The sequence below is a fragment of the Ammospiza caudacuta genome, chromosome 6 (assembly GCF_027887145.1).
Source record: "Ammospiza caudacuta isolate bAmmCau1 chromosome 6, bAmmCau1.pri, whole genome shotgun sequence".
In the NCBI taxonomy this organism is placed as follows: Eukaryota; Metazoa; Chordata; class Aves; order Passeriformes; family Passerellidae; genus Ammospiza; species Ammospiza caudacuta.
Window position 1 is genome coordinate 15,009,962 of NC_080598.1, and position 21,457 is coordinate 15,031,418.

At 42.9% G+C, this 21,457-nt stretch overlaps 1 protein-coding gene across 2 annotated transcripts in view; it reads left to right on the forward strand.

Moving 5' to 3' along the window:
- Positions 1 to 21,457, forward strand: part of DENND2B (DENN domain containing 2B) — a 152,738-nt gene that overhangs the window by 110,791 nt on the left and 20,490 nt on the right. For both annotated transcript variants that reach the window (XM_058806350.1, XM_058806351.1), the window contains 8 exons: positions 1,485 to 1,581; positions 2,495 to 2,539; positions 4,124 to 4,308; positions 4,869 to 4,978; positions 6,587 to 6,656; positions 12,655 to 12,732; positions 15,486 to 15,626; positions 18,934 to 19,082. In XM_058806350.1, the coding sequence (XP_058662333.1) occupies positions 1,485 to 1,581; positions 2,495 to 2,539; positions 4,124 to 4,308; positions 4,869 to 4,978; positions 6,587 to 6,656; positions 12,655 to 12,732; positions 15,486 to 15,626; positions 18,934 to 19,082 (875 nt within the window). The remainder of the gene's footprint in view (positions 1 to 1,484; positions 1,582 to 2,494; positions 2,540 to 4,123; positions 4,309 to 4,868; positions 4,979 to 6,586; positions 6,657 to 12,654; positions 12,733 to 15,485; positions 15,627 to 18,933; positions 19,083 to 21,457) is intronic.

Below are 21,457 nucleotides of genomic sequence, written 5' to 3' on the forward strand. Positions count from 1 at the left end.
CCACTGAAAGCTCTTTTTGTACCCTAAAGGAACATTTAGATCAAAGTCCCTTCCCTAGAAGGGATAACTTCCCAACTCTCCAAGAGGAGCAAACATCTGATGGCCATCTTTGCACAGAATTGATTTTAAAGCAGTTCTGCTTTCCATGCTCTTCTTTAAGATCTGTGGACCAGAGCATTGCTGTGCATATAACTTTAAGATTTTGAATGGGTGATGGCCAAGCAATTATTATTTATAATATGAAGCAACATCTGAAGTGGTTTATTTCCCCATCATTTGTTTCCAGGAAAATAACTAATTGGCCTAATAAGTTTCCCTTCATTTACTCACAGCTGACCCCATCCTGATAATCATGCTGTCTTGATTGATTTAAAGTAAAACTTAATTTTTCATTTTTAAGGAGTTTTTTGATTCAAAATGGAATGTGAAAAAAGCCACAAGACAACAACCAAAAAACCAACAATACAATAGCAACAGAGAGGGGGAGAACTGCCAATGTGCTTCATTTTGGCTTGTGAACAAAGTTGATTTTTACTGTGTATTCAACTCTTTCCTGTTCTTATTAAAGAGCATATTTTAAAGTGCATGGCTATAAATACTGCGAGTAGAGGGAGATTTTTATGTTTCTGTGAATTTGTTGGAAATTCTGTTTAAGGACGTAATTAATCCTACATCCTTAATATTTACTGTATTTTTACTTTCTTGGAATATATTGTTATACTTCATCAATGGGCACACATCTCTGGAGGAAATCATAGGGTAGTAACCCTAACAGAGTAACTTACTACCTGATTTTGAGTAAAACTTGGAAAGTTTGGCTATTAATTTTGCACCCTTTTTTTTTTAATTGAAGGGACAGATATTCTCCCTATGTGAAATTCTGATTTCATCATATGAATGTTCACAAATTTATTGCAAATCTTGTGATAATTTCTGTTTTCTTACTACTTTACCTTTCAGGATCACGTATTCCTGGAGAATATAATTTTTTAAATTGACATAGTGTTAGGTATTAGAGGGAAAACCCAAAAAGGTTTTGTTTCAGTCTGTGCTCTGTTACTGCCCTTCTGCTGTGTCTATAGCAAATTGCATCCTTTCTCTCAGTTTATTTCTCTCTGGAAGCTGAGGTGAAACAACTTTTGCAAACTATATTATAATTCTATGAAGAAATCTGCTGTGGAATTAAATATACTATTCCTGACCTATAAAACATCATGAAGATTAATTGCTATATATTTGTGACTCTCCCATAGTTATAATATCCTGTTTAATGTTGAATTCTTAGTAATCCCAGCCTCTTGCTGAAGACAATAAACACAAGTAATCTCATTAATATTTCCCCATAATCTCAGATATTTTTGGGGCAGACAGTTATTATCTGCATTAGCTGGTCTATCATCCATGTTTTGTTTGAATACATTAATAAAAGTCTCGTGGCAGAAAAATGTTTATCCTTACTGATTCCTCATTTTCTTATTTTGCAGCTTGTCCAAAGAATCAATTCCATCTACAGTGCAAAAAGAGGGAAAAAACGACTGAAGAAACTTTCTATGTCCAATATTGAGACAGCATCCCTACGAGGTATGGTGGCAGTGTCAGGTTAAGTGAATCATTTGGAAGCTGCAGGATTAATCAATTTCCTTCTTTCCTCCTCATCTACCCTGGACTCCACCTAATTTAAAACTTTTTTCTGTGAACAATGATAATTTTCTCTCTACAAGAGGAGAAAATGGGGATGAGCTAAAAAGAAATGAGATTCTCAGTATTGTGTATCCTGTTAATCTCATGGTCAGCTCTTACTGACTTACCCAGCTTCTTCTTTAGTCCACATTTACTGTAAGTTTTGACCCTGGAGTTCTCTCATGCTTTTTCCTGGTACTCACAGTGTGTAACTCACCCTGTGCTTCAGAATTCTTCTGGAAAGGAAAATTCAGGCCCTGTTTGTAGTAAGAATACAATAGGGCTTTAATCAAGAACCCCTCAGTAACACATCTTGTCATAAGGTTACTTTTGCCTCTCAACTCTAACTCAGTTTGGTGACTTCTGGTGATTGGGAATGTTGCCCAGGCAGATAAAGTTCATAAAGCTTACTTTGACTTCTCAAGTGCTGCATAACTTAAAAAAGAAAAAAAAAAAAATTGAAACCTGAAAACAAGAAGGGAAAGGGTTAAGACCTATTTTCCAAATGTCACTTTTGCAGCTCAGCATAGATGGGGATTCAGTGCAAACAGTTGCTGTAATGGAGAATGAATTTTGCCCTTTCATCAAAATGAAGTTCTTACTCTCAAGCGATATTGAAACTGAATCCAAGGAAAACACAATCCAAGGAGTCATTCAAACTGTTTATTTCAAGATATTTTAAGCCTTAGGAGAAGTGCATGTGTGTATCAAAAGGCTCAGAGATGTGAGATAGGATTTTTCCCAGTTGCAGCAGAGTGAGCTGAGTTTGTTTGCTCTGGTTTTGCATTAACTGATGCCTCTGTGTCCTCTGCAGATGAGAACAGTGAGAGTGAGAGTGACTCAGATGACAGGTTTAAAGGTAAGGGATCAGCCTTCATTGACTTCTAGTTAGCCCCTGTCCCTGACCCTATCAATGTGTGTTCTGCTGCTGCTGCACATTGTTCCTGTCCATGGCCTATATTCTCTATAGTTTCCTAACTCCATTGCTGCAGAGCTCCCAAAGTTCCAACACAGGAGCATGAAGGTGGAAAGCAAGGACAAAATGGGCTATGAAGATCTAACAAGGATTTGGCAACTGTGTCACTTAATGAAGAACAGAACCTTTGATAGATTGGTTTTGTCAGCCACTTCAGAGATGCTGATCTATTCCAGACTGACTGCTGGGTGCAGGCTTAGAGGGATGGGACTGGATAAAGGTGCTCCTTTCTTATTCATATGCTGCTTTCAGTATTTACTGCTCACTGCTGTTGGAGGCAAGGGTCTGGGTCTGATCCAACATTGTGGTTCTGAGACTCTTTTATAAGGCTGCGGTCTCCAAATTGTAGAAATTCCTTTATCAGCACCTGCACAAACTCTGCCTGAGCCAGGCCACTAAATTAGTCTCTCCTGTTCCTAAGTCCTCATACAGAAAGAAGTCTATAAAAAAGTTGGAGACAGCAGCAATGGATTTCATTACTACAAACCCATCATGCTGTCAGTAGGCAAGGGGTAAAAAAGACTAGGGTGTGGAGCTATTATAAGATATGGGGTAATCATCCATGTCTACCTACTGCAGATGACACCTGCTTGCTGTACATGCAGCAAAACTTTCTGGAAAACATTGTCTTAGGGTAGCAGATTTGTGGCAGATAAGTGGTGGTATGACCATCCAAAACAGGCTGTATGCAACATTGTACAGTGATGTGGGGAAAATGCCTCCTTGCTCCTTTGTCTACCTGTACCAACCCCAAAGCACTTGCAGTTCTGTTTCTCTTTGTGTCAGAAAATAGAGGGGTTTTTTTTGGCATACCAGAACTGGTAGTGATGTTAATGACCAGTCCTCCATAGGTATCAAGGAACAAGTCACTGCATCAAGGCACATCTTTGCCTTCATGAATGACCATGAATTTAAGATTATCCCCCAGCTGAATTAGCACTAACAAAGCAACCCACAGGAGGCAATTGGCACATCTTTCCTTTCCTCCCTGTCCCTCTTCCCTGGAGTTTATTCCATGGCTTGCCTTACGTGGTGTGTAGCAAAAAGCTGTGCTGTGTAGGGACAGGGCACAGAACTGTTTTTCACTGGGGTAAACCAGGCCTCAGATGTGTCACTCTGGAGGCCCCAGTGCATTTGCACAACCACATAAGGGTTTATCATCCAGTCTTATGTGTGAAGAAAAGCCAGACCTTTGCCAGGGTACCAGTTATGAACTGCAAGTTATTTCAGTGACTGAGTGTTGCATAACTTCAGTACTTGGCGAGAGTTTTGATTTATGGGTGCAATTAGTGAGAGAGACTACAGGTTTGATAACTAGAAGGTTTGCTTTTGAAAGGAGAACATGCTTGGAATAATACTCTGGCAAATTGAAAGTGCTTTTTGAATGGCTGTGGCTTACACAAACACATTGCAGTCTCAGGTAATGATCTGTCTCTTTTTTTATTCCCTTTTCTTTTTAAATGGCAGCTCACACCCAGCGCCTTATGCACATCCAGTCAATGCTGAAGAGGGCTCCAAGCTATCGAACCCTGGAGCTGGAGCTGATTGAGTGGCAGGAGCGGGAGTTATTTGAGTATTTTGTGGTAGTGTCCCTGAAAAAGAAGCCCTCTAAAAACACTTACCTCCCAGAAGTGACATACCAGTTTCCCAAGGTAAAAGAAAAATTCCTATGTACAGCTCATTTTAAGATCAGTAAGGTGAATAAATGGAAAAATGTATAGAAATCCAGTTCTTAAACTGAGCTTTCAGAATTGTTCCAAAGCAATCTGTTCCAAAGCAAAGGACATGGAGAAGGTAACTGAAAGCTTTCCCTGTTTTCAAATTTATCTTTTCCAGAGCTGGAGAATTTGGCCTGATGGTGGATGCTTTAAACACTGTGTTTAAATTCAGTTTCTAAATATTTCACTTTTTGGCTATATTAGGATTTGTTCCAAAACTCGCTGAAGTCAATGGAAAGATTTTTGCTGATCTCTGGCATTTCTCTTGTGCTCTTGCAGCAGAAAGGTATTTGAGTCAGGGCTGTGTTTTAAGTACAACAAGGGAGTTTCAGACAATTAAAAAAATGTAAAGCCTGTCCTGGAGTCATGCCTTGCTCTGCCAAGCACAACCACAGGATAATCTGATGGCTCTCAGAGCTGCTCAGTGACTGTGGCCCTGAGCAGAGCTGCAGGGGACACCCAGGGCTGGCTGACCCTCGCTGTTCTCCCGGCAGCTGGAGAGGCCCACCAAGCAGATGCGGGAAGCGGAGGAGCGCCTCAAGGCCATCCCACAGTTCTGCTTCCCTGATGCCAAGGACTGGCTCCCTGTCTCTGAGTACAACAGGTGAGTGCTCCAGAGCTGCTCTGCACCCTGGAGTGGTGCTGCAGTGGTGCTGGAGCGCCCTGGAACAGCCTCAGCCTCATCAATGCCCAATTAAGGAAGCAGCAGTTTGAGTCTTGGCCACTTTGTGATCAAGCAGCTGTATTTAATTTTTCTTTCTTTCTTTTGAAGTTCTGTGTTCTTTTTCTTCCCTATTCTGCCTGCCTCACAGGCCTGTGTGGCTGAGGGGAAGAGGCTTGAAGGTTCCTCTGAGTGCTAAACTCAAAAGAATAAATGGAAGTATTTAAAATAGATCTTTAAAAGGATGGGGCACTGCCCACCCCCTGCCCCAGTAATTCACCTCAGAGTGCTTGTCTAACATTGCAGGTTACCCCTTCATTTGGCTCAAAATGTTGCTGTCTGAGACTTTCTTGGAGCTGTGCTCTGTCCTAGCAGAGAAGCCCTCTCTTCCTTCCATTGGAATAAATGACTGTAGGAGAAGGGCAAGGAAAAAGGGAGCCAGGCTTGCATTTTCTTTTTCCTTCAAAGTGACCTCAAAAATGTATAATTTTTTTCCCCCTGCACTGATATGTGAGAACTGGTTGATCCAAAGGTTTAGAGTAACAGGATAGGCAGAAGGGATGGAATTGTGGAATGATTGGGGTTGAAGGGACCTTTAAAGGTCATCCAGTCCAACCTTTCTGCCATGAGCAGGGACATCTTCAACTTGATCAGAGCCCGGTTGAGCTTGACCTTGAATGCTTCCAGGGACAGGGCATTCACCACCTCTCTGGACAACCTGTCCCAGTGTTTTACCACCCTCATTGTAAAACATTTCTTCCTTTTATCTAGCCCAAATCTACCCAGTTTCAATTTAAAACCATTACCCCTTGTCCTATTGCTACAGACCCTATTAAAAAGTCTATTCCCACCTTTCTTAGAAGCCCCTTTTATGTATTGAAAGGCCTCAATAAGGTTTCCCCAGAGACATCTGTAATTATACAAACCCTGGCATTTCAGCACCAGGAATTGTTTTATCTAATACCATTTAAAACTTGCAAAGCAGTCAGGAATGTTTCACAGCCCAGGCACAAATTCACAGATCACCCATCCGTTTACCTGTGAATTCACAAATTCACCCATCCCTTTACCTGTGAATTCACAAATTCATCCATGCCTTTACTTGTGCTGTTGTTTTACTGTAAAAGTGTTGTTTTACTGCAAAACTGTTGTTTTACTGCTCTGTCACAAATGGTATTTGCCGTGTTGTTTCTGGATTAGAAAATGATTACTCTCAGAGAATATCTAAGGTTCTTGTTTTAAGAACAAATCTCAGTCCAAAGACAGGATTGAACTAAAGGTAAAGGAGCATTGGAATACTGTCCTCAAAGTCTGATTCTCATATTTCTTCTGCAGTCACTGACACTCAGCACCCATCTCATCTGATAAGACAGCTGGTTGTCCCTAACCATATCACTGCCAGAATTTTTCCACAGAGTATGTCCTAATGATGAAGGCCTTGCAGTGGGTAGCATCTCTCACTTGATGAGTGTCCCTTGCTAAGTGCTCCACCTTGTAGCCATGCTGAAGTTCTGCTATAATCTCTGCAATGGGCAATTCCCTTTCTCCTAGTGAGACCTTCTCTTTCATGCTGACTGGGGAGGATGGGAGCCGGCGCTTCGGCTACTGCAGGAGGCTCTTGGTGAGTACATCACCCTCACTTCAGAGGGCAGAATCCTCTTGAGAAGGATCTCCAAACTACAGGCTGAACTGAAGGTGTCTCTCATGGTTTTGAAAGGAAGCAGTGTTTTCTCACTCTGAAATTTGGAAATGTAATGAGATCAAGTTGAAATAAGAATTTGTAATGGCCATTTTAATCAGATAGATCCCGAGGTTTGTAGCGAATTCCTGAGAATGTTGAAAGTTTCTTGTGTGAGCACTTACTTCATAAATTCTTTATGCTATGTACTTTCAAGCACAATCAGAAATACTACAACACTGGAAACAAAGGCAAAGCTGGTATTTCTAAACATTTGTGAGTAGTGTTTATCTCTTAGGCAGCTGCTTACATCTCAAATGACTCTGCCAGCACTGTGTCATCAGTCTGCAGGCTCAGAGCCTTGCAACAGGCTGGTGCCAGCAGTGGGAAGTCTGGTTTCTCACACAACTTTCAGTCCCCATGACCAGGGGTGGTCAATAGATGAGGTGGGGAGCCTACAAACAGTGTTGTCCCATCACCTGGAAAATCCCTGGACACTTGATAAACTGAGAGCACAGCAGTGTGTGTATTGAGGGGGAGGAATCTGCAGAGTGTGTTAAGGGAGGTGGAATACAATGCAATTCTGGTGTCCATCCTGCGCACCTGATGGTTTGGCAGCAAAGCAGAAAGCAGTTGGTTGTCCCTGCACTGCCCTTGCACCTCCTGGATAGGTTTGGAGCTGTTTGTGAGTGACTGGGTGGGAGGCCATGGCTCCTGTCCTGTTCTCATGGCTGTTGCCCACACTGGGCTGGGGAGCTTATATGGATATTGGATGCTGCAGGAGTCTTTGGCTGACTCTCTGTGCCAAATGAATGTCTGCAGCAGTTTGTAAATAGGTGTCCCCTCTCTAAGAGTGACTCACACTGGCACTTTCCCCTCCCTTCCCTTTTGGGCATGATTTCCCACCTTTACAGGCAGGGATCACCTGCCTTCAGTAGCTTCCAGCAGAGCACTCCCTGTCAGTGGCACAGCACCCTCTGTCCTGCACTGCTGCTTGTGCTGACCCTGCTGCTCCCCTGCTCTCTGTTGGGGGCAGAGCCCCTGGCATGCAGACTGCAGATGCTCTCTGGGAGGTTTGCTGTGTGTGGTTCCTCTATTTGTAAGAAGTTTCATTAAACAGAAAACTTGTTTATCAGTTCTGGGGGCGGTGTTTGCCATAGGTAGCATCACAGGGACTCACTCTGTATAAAACAGTGTCACAGTGGGCCACCACAAGGTTGATGTGTGGGCAGGAAATGTCACTGAAGGCTTGTGCTGCAGTAAATCTAGGGCTGGTCAGGGGGTAACTCAGGGATGAGCAAGGAAAGCACCTAGAATTCATCCTTGCTGCTGTAAATAAGCAGAACAAGATGTAGGGCAGCAGTACAAATCAGTTTTTTAATGAGTTATCATTTAAAAGGATAATAAGGTCTTATTTGGGAAAAATAATAACAAAAACTCAGAGGATATTGGTTAGAATAAAATAATGGATTGTTTTCCCTCTACCAGATGAAGGTGGTTTGAGACTTTTATCTTTCTGACAATGTCAATACATTTGTAATCATGCACAGAGCTTGCCTCTGTGAAATGCCAAATGGTTGATCCTGAACCATGCTGAGACTGAAATAACCAGTGACAATAAAAGAGATTTATACACAGGAAAGTTGAATCAGTTTTTCAATGAAACATTAACATGGGGTTTTTTTACTCATTTAAAGCTCAGTGAAATTCACCCTATATTAAGGACAACATAAAAATAGAACACTGACTTTCAGCTGATGCAAAAGATGGCTGAGTACATTAGGAAATACCAGGAACAGAATTAAATCAATAGTGCATGCTTTTATATAATGGTGTTTTGAGACAGCATTGGAGATTTTTATCCTCCACTGGATAGGGCAAAACTCAATCAAATAGCAAAAAGAAAAAGGGCAAATAGGTAGTGCTTTGCTAAATCTATCTAATAATTATAAAGCCAGTTATAAAGCAGATCTGCTGCTGCCACCTTGGGTGATCACTTAATTCAGGTTGCTTAATCTGGATTCCAAACAGAGAAGCCAGAAGATTCTGGCACAGAGAAGCTGACATGTCTCATCCTACTGGTAGAGCCTCCTCAGCCAAGGAAAGGAAGGTGTGATGCCAGTGCACTTGACCAGCTGTGCCCCTCGTGGGGCAAATCCAGCCATGCCCTTCTGAGAGCAAAACTGAGGCTTAGAAAGAGAGGGCATTTTGGGAGCTGCAGAGAAACACCTCAGCATTTCTTCTACCTGGAGGAGTAGAAGAAAGTAGTGGAAAAGGCAAAAGTAGCACAAATCTTTTATTTTGGTGCTGCAACCTCCTCCTGTCCTGCTGGGAGAAATGTGGAATCTGGGTATTTACCTGAAATGCCTTTTCTATAGGGTTTGGAAGTGTAATAATTTCATGTCCCCTGCAAAGGTTGGTGCATGGTGGGACAGCCTCACTAGTGTGTACCATGAAACCCCCTAAAATTCTTATAAACTGCTCCACTTTAAGCCAACTGCTGTGAGGCTAATTCCTTAGAAAATGTTCCTCAGCTGTCCTGGTGGGGGATGCTCTTGTAATACCCAGCAAGAGGTGTCTCACACCTTCTGGTGCATTTGGCAGCCTCGTTGGCAAAAGCTCCATGGCTGGCTGATCCTGTGAGGATGCCTGGCTGCTCTTCTGCAGGGTCTGCTGTGCAGATTCCTGCATTTAGGAAACAATTGTGTTTTGTCAGCCTTGCTCTCCTTTGGCGTGTTGTGATATGAACAAACTGTTCCACTTTTTTTCCTTCAGATCTCAGATTCTTCCAGACCTTTTCTGGGATCTGTGTGCCAAAACTACCTCAAGGGATACAGTGACAATTATGTTTTGTTTGTTCTACAAATCCTGTACAGTATCCTCTTTAAATGTATTTATATTGTTTTGTTTCATTTTGGAACAGGATTAGGATGGAATGTAACCTATTGTCCCACAGCAGACAATCTGCATTTCCATAGATAGCATGAAATTTTCCAGTTACATCTTGATACCTCCAAGGCAATTCTGCAACAGCTTTTCTAGTGAGTGCACATGGCAGCAGCAGAGATGATTTGGGCACCCTTGCAGGGGCTGTTTCATCCTACACCTCCCTTCCCTCTCACATAAAATTTGATCCTCCAGCACTTTTCTAGGCTAAGACAAGCCAGCCCCAGGAGTCCATGGAGAAGCAGCTGCCTGAATGTGGTGTGTACCTGAAAACATGGAAAGCATTTGTTAGGTGGGACTAACCTGCATTTGCTGGGGACAGGAGAAGGGCACTCATTACAGTGTGTAAGCAACTTTTGTGGGGTGCAGACTGTTTATGGAGCTGCAAAAAGCTCATTGGAAAACCCATTTTCTCCTTGCTCCCTCCCATCCTGCCCTTGCCCAAGCAGTTTGACAGCCCTGTGTACACCGAGTGCTCTGGCACCCAAAGTTCATGTTTTACAGAACAAGACATCTTTAACAAGTGCTTTTGGATTTACAACACCCACAGTTTTCTCATGGTCACAATTTGGATTGGCCCTAACTAGGAATCAAGAGCCTCCATAGAAACTGATTGTAGCCTCCCAGTGTTAGAATTGTTCTGATTCCTGGCACCACTAAGGAATATCTCTGTTTCTGGATGTACTGGATAGTGCATGTGCTTTGCAAAGGCCACTTCCCTCACAGCACAGCTCAGTGCTATGGCAGACTGAGAGGAGATCTCTGAAGGCTCCATAGAATCAAAGCTCATGGACAGGAAGGTGAGATTTGAAAGAGAAAAATGGGAGGCTTAGTTTTTGGAGTAAAAGCCTCTTGTTTTTCCTGCCAAAGATTTTGGAGTGGGCTTTAGTCAGTAATATTCAGATTAAACTCACTATAAGAAAAGGTTGTCCTGAGCCACGTGTGGACCAGCCCTGATGCAGAGCTTGGCTTCTCCACCTCAGCCAAGTTCTTGTCAGTTTATGTTCGTAATTTTGGGAAACTGTCTTGTTATCATCAAAACTCATTAGCCTTTTCATTCTGTGATACTGGACTAAGGCTGAAAATATCCTGGGCTCCACAAAAACAAATTGAAATGAAATCAAGCTCAAACCATCATCCCCTCCATCTCTCTTCTTTCAGGAGCAGTGCAGTGCACAGGGGCAAAGTCACTTGGGTGCCTCTCAGCTGGGCTACTTCAGCATTTTGCTCTCCTGATCTGGACCCGTTCTTTGTGTGCAGGAGTGAGTCCTGGATGGACTGCATGACTCCAAGACTGTGTAGCCACCTTGTAGAGCACAGCCTGCCACTTGGGAGAGCTCCCTTTTGGGAAGAGAGGAGGTTACACTGGTCCTGACAGGCAAACCCCAGTGTCCCCTAGTGACAAGGGAGGATTCTAGGCAGGAGTGTCATTCATGTCCCATAGGATGATCTTGCCCAGGAAAGAAGCAAACTAAAGCACAGTGGGTGTTTTAGGTCAGTCTAAAGTGAGGTGTAAACTGATGGCTGAGAGGGGAGGTTATGTGAAGGGTTGCCAGTGCTATAAATTTGAGAAGTTCTGCCCTTCAGAATGGCTCTGCTCAAGGTTTTTGCTTGCTGCTCTTAGGGCTGATGTGTGTGCATCTGTGAGGCTGTGCTGTTTGCAGGAAAAGCTCTCTGAAATAACAAAAAAGGATGTCCTGCACAGTGAGAGCAGGGAGGGAAGAATCCCAGCTCCCACAGACATGTAGCCTTTAAGACATTTGAAAGCAATGATATTTCATAAAGGAGAAACTTGGAGTAAGTGCTAAGCAGTTATTGTTTCTGGTCTTATAGATGACCCAGGAATGTGATGTTTTTACTGGCACTCAGTGAGACAGCTCTTGGCTGGGAGCTGTCCAAGGCTCCTGGCATGGCTTCGGCATTCCTGCAGATTTGACACAATGATTTTAACCAAAATCCCACATGCTTGATATAATCACTCAGTGCCTTTAGAAAGGATTTTATACCTAATATGGACAAAAAAGGGCTCTGCTTTTTCAGAGATGTGACGCGTAGTGAGCAGGTTTGGATCCAGAAATAGACTCATCTGTATTCACTTAGCTTTGGTATTTTTTTTGTGATCTTTATTATAACAGGCAGGCACCTGCTGAGTGTCCAAGTCTAGAGTGCAATATTCCGGTTTAAAAAGCACAGCTAGCCCTCAGTTTCTCTTGATTGTCATCTCTGTGGCATGTGAATTTCAAACACTCCATGGGGAAGTTGAGTACCAGTAGAGTCCAACAAGAGACAAAGTGGAATAGGCAGGGTAGCAGAGTCCAGCATGCTGAGGAAGTATCATTTGATTCTCCAGGATTAATCTTATGTGGGATGGTTTTAGAGGATGGTCTCCACAGTTTCTCCTGGGGAGGGGGTAAGAGGGATGTGTATCATTGATTCATATTTGCCACAGTTTAAGTTATGTGAGTTTCATGTTTATCAGGAGTTGGTCTGAGGAAGTTAATGGTTTACTAACGCAGCCTGCTTTGTTTAGGTTGTGAGCTCCCTTTCTGTAGGTTTAGCTCTCTTTGAGCACCATGGAGTGAGGGAGTGGGGACCTAAAGCCGTCATGGCCTCCCTTGGTGTTGCAGTTCTCCTCTTGCAGCACACGGCCCCAGGGTGGCCCCACTCCTTGTGCTGCAGCAGGAGCAGGGCACAGAGAGAGCAGAGGCATGAGTTACAGCCCTGGTTCCATGTGCTTTTATGGCTGCAAGCTGGAATGAGGCTGGGATGCAGCTCCAACAGGCTGTGATTTCCAAAGGGGATAAGCTCTATCTGTGCCTTTCAGTCTCCTGCCTTATGGAAGAAATATGATGCTTTTCCAAGAGCAGCTATTTGTTGGAGAAGCAAATAGTGAGAGATGCCACATGATGGCCAACTGTGTGGTGAGGGAGAGAAGTGTATTTCCTCATGGCTCCACATGAATGTGTAATTCCCATCTCCTCTTTGCTGTTATCAGCCCAATGGAAAAGGCCCACGCCTACCTGAAGTTTACTGTGTCATCAGCCGCCTGGGGTGCTTTGACTTATTTTCTAAGGTAAGGAGATAGTTTTTAATATTGCTTTTTAATTTGATTGTTTACTGAGACACATCTGCAGTGATGAACCAGGCTGGAAGAATTCCTTCCTTTGATGGGAGATAACTATTTTACAGTTGCTGTTTTGGATATTCCGTCCCTATTATTTGGTAAATCAAAGAATGTCTTATTACTTCTGTGACTGAGGCAGAAATTGATTCAGAAAACATCTGGGTGTCTGTGTGATCTGGCTGACCAAAATTTTTTCCATTGTTTTCTACAGCCGTTCTGTGCTGAGCTGTAATTCTTGGCATCCACAGTTTGGATGATGGGCCAGTACCACTTTTGCTCCAACACCCTGTGGAATGATGAGCTTGAGAAAAAAGATTATTTGATATGTGAATTCTATACACTTAAAGCTAGGGACAATTTTATTTTTTTCACTCGAGGAGTTTAGGAGAAAGCACAGATGATCTTTTGATTGGCCCAATTTTAATTGATTGTGTTTTAATTTGCCAGATTTTCACTTCAGATATGGGAAATCTCTCAGAACTTTCACAGATTTTACCTGCTAATTTTCCTAGGAATAAAGTGGAAAAGAGCATGTAAATCATTGATGTTAAATAAAAGCATAGCATTTCTATTTTTCATATGATCTAATATTCATACAGAATATTATCTTTAAAGCAGGTTTTGTGTTTTTCTAGATAAAACTTTAACACAACATTTGGTGAAGAACAACAGTTCGGTTGCAAATAGTTAATTGCAATTTTGCTTCTGATGTCTTTCATAAAGCTCTGAAATCAAGGGTTTATGACAGTGTCTCTTAGATGTAATATGTATCTAAACCCAGATATCTGTGAGGGAAATGGAATGCATTGTTCTGGGAGGATCACCCAGCTCACCACACTTGTGGTGTGCACAGAACTCATAAGGCTTTTTGTTTGCTATTACATTTTTATCTAATTTAGATAGTGCTCTATTTTATGAAGGAAGATTTGAGAGAAGGAAAAAAAAAATTAAGTATCTTCCTTAGAACCAAGTATGACTGCAGCTGAGGTATAAGGTCAGACAGCTGGCCCTCAATACAATGAATAGCTGTCTCTGCCTTACACTGTGAATGATGAAAGAGCGTGGGATATTAAATCTTGGATATTATTTATCACAAAAGCAAAAAGATTCCTCTGGTTTAAAATGTTTCTTTTCCTATTTCTGATAACTTTATTATCATTGTCTTCCACAAAGCCTTTCCTGCTCACTCATTGTTGTAATACCTATTGCTGAGACAGACTTGAGAACCACAGATATTTTAACTTCCAGCCAGTACATTTGGTCATGGTTTCAACAGCTGTTTCTGACCATTTTATCTCTTGGGATCTCTGTTCAACTTTTATTTGGTTTAAATGCTCCTTTTATTTGCGTTGTGAAGGTCTTTGGAGCCAGGCATATGACACACACATGACCCCAAGTCCAGCAACAAAATCATCAAATAGCCAGTCCTGTGGCTGCAGGAACACAGCTGAGTGCTGGCAGCGTGCAGGAGCAGCAAGGGACCTGGGCACAGCCCTGCTTCATTGCTTCTTCCCACTGGTTTTGTTTGCTGAGGATGGCTGTGCTGCAAATGACATCCAGAGTGAAATCTATGGCCTCATTTACGGTTATCTGCCACTTCCAAGGGCTGGAATGCAAGTTATGTACACAGGGCCAGCTTTGCTTTAGTTAGGTCTTCATTATGTCACAGAGAGGAAGGGGAAACTATGCACCAGTGAATGCCTCTGCTGGCATTTGGTGTCACCAGCTCTCCTTACAGGTCACCAGCTTGGCCTTAAGTGTCTTTTAATGTTCTGCTTCAGTGAAAATCATTTCCAAGAGAAACAAGAGAAAATGTCTGGCTCAGGGCCACTAACTCTTGTATGGCCATTTGCTCTGGAGTGGTGGTTAAAGGATCACCATTGCAGGTCAAACCACCAGCTGCTTTGAACCTTGCTTTCTGTCTTCTTTAGCTTTATCACCTATATGCTCAGTCTAATGTGGGAAAACTTAGCTGTGATCTAATCTATGTTGCCCCATGTGACCAAAGAGAGAAGAACATTATAGTCTCCTCTATATTTAAGAAGTTCCATCTGCTTATTTCAAGACTAGATTGCCTGCTGTTTCATCAAGAGAAAATGCAGGCACCTGTGTGAACAGCTGGGTGTGCTTCAGGGGCAGCTCAGGGTCTCCAGCTCAGCACAGAGTCTGACCTGACAGCCACTGCTGGGACCCTTTCAGGAGCCCTGTCCTGCTGTCATGGTGGCAGCATTGCTTTCTGACTTTTTCCTGCCTCTCTCAGTTGAAATGGAAGAGATGCTCAGTGCACAAGAAAGTTTTTCCATTATATAAATTTCAAGATGTACCACTGAGATGTGATGCTGACCTGGGCTGTGATGATGGCATTTGTCTTCATCTTTCTCTCCCTCAGCTCACCCTGTTGTTCAGGCATAATCCCAGCAATATATACATCCCTTTAGTCATGTTGAGTCTTCTTTGAGTCTTCTTCCTCTTTTCCAGACTTGTTAATTCTTCCTTGCCTCTGTGTTAATAACATTCACAAACAGGCTTCATTTTGTAACAAAAAACATGGATTGATGGTAATGAAGAAATACATGGCAGAGGACACATAAATGTAGACCTGCCATATGTTTAGGCACACATGGGTCAAAGGATGCTTCAAAAGTCTGTGTGATGCTGACATGTTCTGTCTCTCTCTCACTTATGTCTTACTAATGGACCAGATCCTGGATGAGGTTGAAAGGAGAAGGGGAATATCTGCTGCCCTGGTATATCCATTTATGAGAAGTCTGATGGAATCTCCTTTTCCTGCACCTGGAAAGACAATCAAAGTCAAAACCTTCCTGCCTGGAGCTGGAAATGAGGTAAGAAGCAACTGCAGACATTAAAAGTCAAAGCCTTACTCTTTACCACTCCAGGATCAAAACAGCAAAAGAAAAGCAGGAGGAGACAAACAAATCCTGCAGAGCTGTTGCCTGGCTAACCCTCAAAATAAGCAAAGTATGAGCTGCACCACTGTGGACATGCTAATGCTAGTTCCCATTGATGGTTATAGGCCAATTTATGGTTAGGTATTTATTATTTTATGTTTATTAATAAGTTGTGTGTAAGAAAAGCAGCCAACACAAATGTCCCTGTGTGCCAGGCCTAGTGCAGCTCAGAGACTGCAGCCTTGCTGGGCTTTACCACAGTGATAACAGGCCAGTGTGAGCTTCCCGTGCTGTCTGTACCTGAGCATTTCAGCAGCTGCTTGTTATTTCAAACCTTGTTACTGCTGGTCCTGGCCATGGTAGGAGTGACCAGCAGCATTTAAATGGCTCTCCCTGGTAATAAATACCTTTAAACTGGCTCTCAAAGGAAAGTATGTCATGTAAAACTCTTTTGTGTGCGTGTGCACACATATAATAGATGCCACTTCTTTTTATTCCTGACTCAAGTAGCTAGAAGCCTAACATTAGACAACATGTGCCTTACTGGAAAATGGCAGTATTGATTAAAAGGCTTTTTCAACTTGGGGCTGGCCAGCCATTTACCATGTCAAATTCTGTTCTCTGAATGCCCCTATGTAAGAATAGAGTAGCTCCACTCAGATGGTCAAGCACATACAGGGGATTCATTACACAAGACAGGAATATAATTTGTCCCAGTTATTAAAAACAGAGAGAAGAAATAACTTTAGGGTTATTTCACCCTCCTTAGGGTTTTTTACAGTGCCTTTGTTATTTTTGCATTAAATTGTATTTTCTCTAAATGTAACACCACTGACTTCAATGGAGTGGGGCCGTAATGTATGGTATGAAACGTACAGGGTTCCTTGTATAAGTGACTTGCAAGGCATTTTAAAGTCACATGCATTTTTTCTGGAGAGGCAACATCTGAGAGGGTGATTGGCATAACAGAGAAAAGAGCTGACAATGCTTTTTCTGTGTGAACGTAACTGGGAGACATGATCTGCAGCTTCTCTATCCTCTGCTCAAGCTTCTGAACTCTCCCAGAGAAAAATATTGAGATAATTCCAACAAACAAACAATTCTCTTCTGGCTGAGCTTTGCTCTCTGTTGTGCTAGTACAAACTCGTTATTTAAATGGAATGCACTGGCTTAATTAGGAACAGAATCTTATCCTTCCATTGTGGCTCCTCTTGCCTAAACAAAGATGGTGATTAATTGGGAAGCAGACAGTGTATTTCTTTGTGATGAGCAGACTGAGGCAGCAGGCTTTGCCAGGCAGCAGAAAACATCCCTGGTATTTGTAAAAGCTGCCATAACTTGCATTGCATCCTACCCCGCAGCAAGATTTTTGTGTTGGCAGGTTTGCAGTAGAATCAGCCCCTCCTGATTTGGCACATGCGCTTGATTTGAGCTTGCAATCCCAGTGCTAAGGAATGGAAGTGGGCACATTTGCTGATTGTGAGAAAGAGTTAGGCAGCATTTCCAAGGAGCCATTCCTGGTACAGTCACTCCACAATTTGTTTCTTGCTATTGTTTGGGGCAGCAGCTGAGTGATGGGTGTCTATACATCACACTGTTCCTGTATTTCAGGCTTAAAAAAACCAAATCTATTTGATTTGATACATACTGTTCTAAGATTGGGTTTCTTTTTACAGTTGTTGTGTTGCTGATCACAGACAATATCACAACTAAACTGATATGAACTTATTTTGTTTACAATATCCTGTGATCTTGGGCATATTCTTAAAACAGTGTTTGTGAGGAATTCTGCAAGGGCTACTCCAGTTAAAACCTGATCCAGTCTGCTTGTGGAATTTACTGTCACGTGCATGAAAACATAAAACTAGTCTAAAGCAATAAAGTGATGGTGATTTTTGGACATATGGAAAGAAGATGCATGCATGTTCCTGTTGATATATATTCAGATATTTCAACATGGCTTCGAGTTGGCCAACTTCTTCCCTTTCCCTTCTGTTTCCTCAATTTCCTCAATAGTCAATCATTTGCTCTCTTGTACTTCATATTTTTCTCCTTCTGTTACTCTCTTCTTCATGTTATTTTTCCCTCTTCTTTTTTCTGTCCTCTGTCTTCAAGTTCCACATCTGAACATGTCAATTGCAGAGTAAAGGAAGATGTAATAAAGGAATCAAGGAAAAGGCATTTGAGAAAAGGAAGGAGAGGGCCAGAGGTCATGGATGAAGTATGAAAATTAGACTGTAAAGGGATGTCACAACTCACCTTCTAAGACCTTGTCCTGACTCCCCAGTTAAGTATATATATGTATGTATCTTTATATGAAAAGAGAAAGATTTTAAACATTATCTAGTGAATTGCACATTACAGAAGAGTGGAAATGAAGTAAATTGGGTTCAGAGTCTTCCTGGCCTTTTAGTTGAGTCCCAGGCTCCTATGTAGATGTTAATATGAATTGTTAGCCAAGTTCAGAACCCAATTTACCTTGACTTTATGGCTCTTTCAACCCTGTAAGCTTCCATCTCCAGTGTTTGATTGTTTACTTGCTTCATACTCTCAACTCAGCCAAGCTTTATATCCCTTACAGAATGTTTGGAAGGGGGAATTATGCTTCCCTTGGAGATGACAGCAGACAGTGCACACAGCTGTATTCTGGGAAGAATGGCATGCCAGGAATTGTGCAATACACCGTTTTTCTGTGCCTGCACACAAGGGGCTGCGTCACTGTGTGTCCCCTCAGGCACGGGGCAGTGCTGCAGTATAGCAGATATTTTCACCCCCGACTAAGGAGAGGAATGATGAGGGGGACCCCATCTTATCAGAAGGCTAATTAATTTATTATACTATATTATTCTATATTATATTACACTATGTTATGTTACATCCAAACTGAATCTGCCAAGCACTCAACTGCACTCTACTGCACAGAATCTTGTCACTGTCAGCTGACAGTCCCCACACTCACCCCTGGATTTGGGTGGTCAGGGAACAAAACAATCCAGTTATCAATTCCCTTCAGGTAAACAATCTTCCACGATGCATTCCACTTGTGAACAACACAGGAGCAGTAAAAAAGATAAGAATTGTTCTTTCTTCCTCTGAGGTTCGGAGAGTGTGAATGTCAGAAATATTCTTGGGAAGAACTGTGCCTTGCTTTTCTCTGTGAGTTGTGGCCGCCCTGCAGGGCCGGGCTGGCTGCAGGCCCCTGGCAGGCAGTGCTGACCCCGCTGTTGCTGGCTGTGTGCAGGTCATCGAGCTGCGGAGGCCCATGGACTCGCGCCTGGAGCACGTGGACTTCGAGTGCCTGTTCCGGTGCCTGAGCGTGCGGCAGATCATCCGCATCTTCGCCTCGCTGCTGCTCGAGCGCCGCGTCATCTTCGTGGCCGACAAGCTCAGGTGAGTGCTGCGGGCACCTGAGGCACACGCGCAGGGCAGTGCTGTCTCTGGATGCACGAGGCTTTAGGGAATGTACTGAGTGGTTTTCAGATGTCAGGATCCTTTCACTGCAGGATTTAAGTCTTTTTACATCCATGGGTGTTCTGTCTTTCCCACCTGTAAAATGGAGATACAATTTCTCACCTTCTTCACAGTCAGCAAATGTTTGCACAGCATTTTGACAGAGTGTAGTGCCAGCAATGTTTCTGTCAGGTTTGGGACGCAGAGTACTCATAAAGAGTAGCAGGAATTGTCACTGAAGTGCTTTACCTTGTGCTTATGCAGTGCAGGCAGGGAAGTGAGAGCTCCCCTGATTTGCTCTGTGCAATGTGAGACTTTATGTTGGGGCTGTTTCAATCCCTGCCCTACAAAACCCAGCCAGTAGGAGCGTTAAATTGCTATCTCAGTGCTTCCCAACTATTTAGGATATTTTTCCTGGTGCTCATGTGACCTGAAAACATTTCCTTTTGGAAGCTCCATCTTGGGCTCCTTGCAAGGACCTCTGAACACACCTTTTGCTTCCCTGCCCTTTGATTGCAATCTCCCCTCTTTGTTCCTCTGAAGCTCAAACTCATCCCTAGGTATAAGGAGTGAGAGCCACATCTCCACATGGCCTTTCCCAAGGAAATGGGAGCTCTGTGTAAGCTGCACCCCTGCCCCACAGCAAAGAAACATCTTATTTTTTAGATGCTTCTGTAATCCATACAGAAAAGTGTGGGTAATGTAAAGAAGACATTCTTTTCTGTGGCATGATACATAATAAAAAAAGGCAAATAAAAGTAAAGCCTGTAATTTATTAGACTCAGGAACATCCAGCATCTTTTAAAAGGACACCAGAGGCTGTATGGGAGGTTAAAAACACAGATGGATCTACCCAAACAAACTCTGCTAAACATTTTATCAGTCCCAACCTCCTCTGAATGACCGCCAGAAACAATAGCTGCACTTAGTGGCCGCCAGTGTATATAATAGCAAAAATACTTTGCATAGTAAAAGCTTTACAACCTTTAGGGGAGAATTTCTTAAAGCTGCAGACCCTTCTCAGGTTATAAAGTTACTTCCTTAGCAGTCTTTTTTGTGTCTAGAACAACAGGAACATTTTATTTTCGTCCCTTCTCTTGTCAGTAACCCTTGGTTTAAATGACCATTTGGGGTGCCTTAATTTCACATAAACCTGTGATGAGAATTGTGTAACTAGAACAGGGTTTCTGCAGTACTTTAGTAGATATATGAATCACACCATGAATATTGGAGCAGGTAGCTTTAGAAATACTGCTGGTGTGTTCCTTCTGACTTTTCCTATAGCATGTTTATTCACCTTATTCTCTCTGTTTCTGTTTTGCCATTCTTTCAGCACCCACAAGTCTGACTGTAATTCAGATTGACACAGGTCTGCATTCCTTCCAATGGCACAGTGATGAGAGTGGGAACTCACAGAAGTGGTACAGCAAAAGTGAGGGCTCTGCTGTGCAGCTGCCAACTGCTGCTCTGGAGCTCCCAGTTGCTCCTCTGTAGTGTTCTGGGGATCACAGGCACAGTCCCGCAGGGAGGCCTTGCTGTGGGAAAGATCCTCAGCCATGAGGGATGAGACAGACAGCAGCCATTCCCTGGAACATTTCCCTGGGACAGTTGGCCTAGCCAATGTCATATGGTGCCCTGGGCACTGTCCAGGGAAAATCAACAATTAAAAATACTTTGACAGGCTCAAGGTAGCTTGGCATGGAAAACAGTTGTTGCTGATAGTGAGGGCTTGTGATAACCCAGGACTTTATCAGGCAGCCAGGGTTTTATACATTGCAGCCCTGGCTGGGAGTTCAGGCTTGCCTGTGCAATTACTTTGCTCTTGGTAGCTGCCTAGTCCCACAGGCCTTGGAGCATGGAATAAGAGTTCTGCTCACAGAACTCTTATAGAAGAGTATATCACAGAACTTATACTCTTTTGGCACACAGAAATAGGGCACCAGGAGCAACAGGAACCAGGAATTATAAAGATCCCTTTTGGTAAACACATATCCCTACACTGTGCTCTCCTGCAGAAACTGTTCTCCAGTGAGCTGTTTTTTCTGTGTCAGAGAGGGCCGTGGGATAAAGGCCATAACACAGGAGAAAAGAGAGGATTGACATGGATCTGAGAGGCTTGGGAGGTTTTGTGCTTGCTCCTGTAAGAAGGGACAGAACTTTCCTTACAAGAAGGGCTTATGTTCATGTGCTTTACTATATCCACGTGTACCCTTTATTGTAGGTATATACTTGGTTTCATTTGGTAAGAGGGTGGCAAAATCTGATGTGGTAGATAAGGTTATGCATGTTGTGGATCCTGAGCTATCCTTCTGACC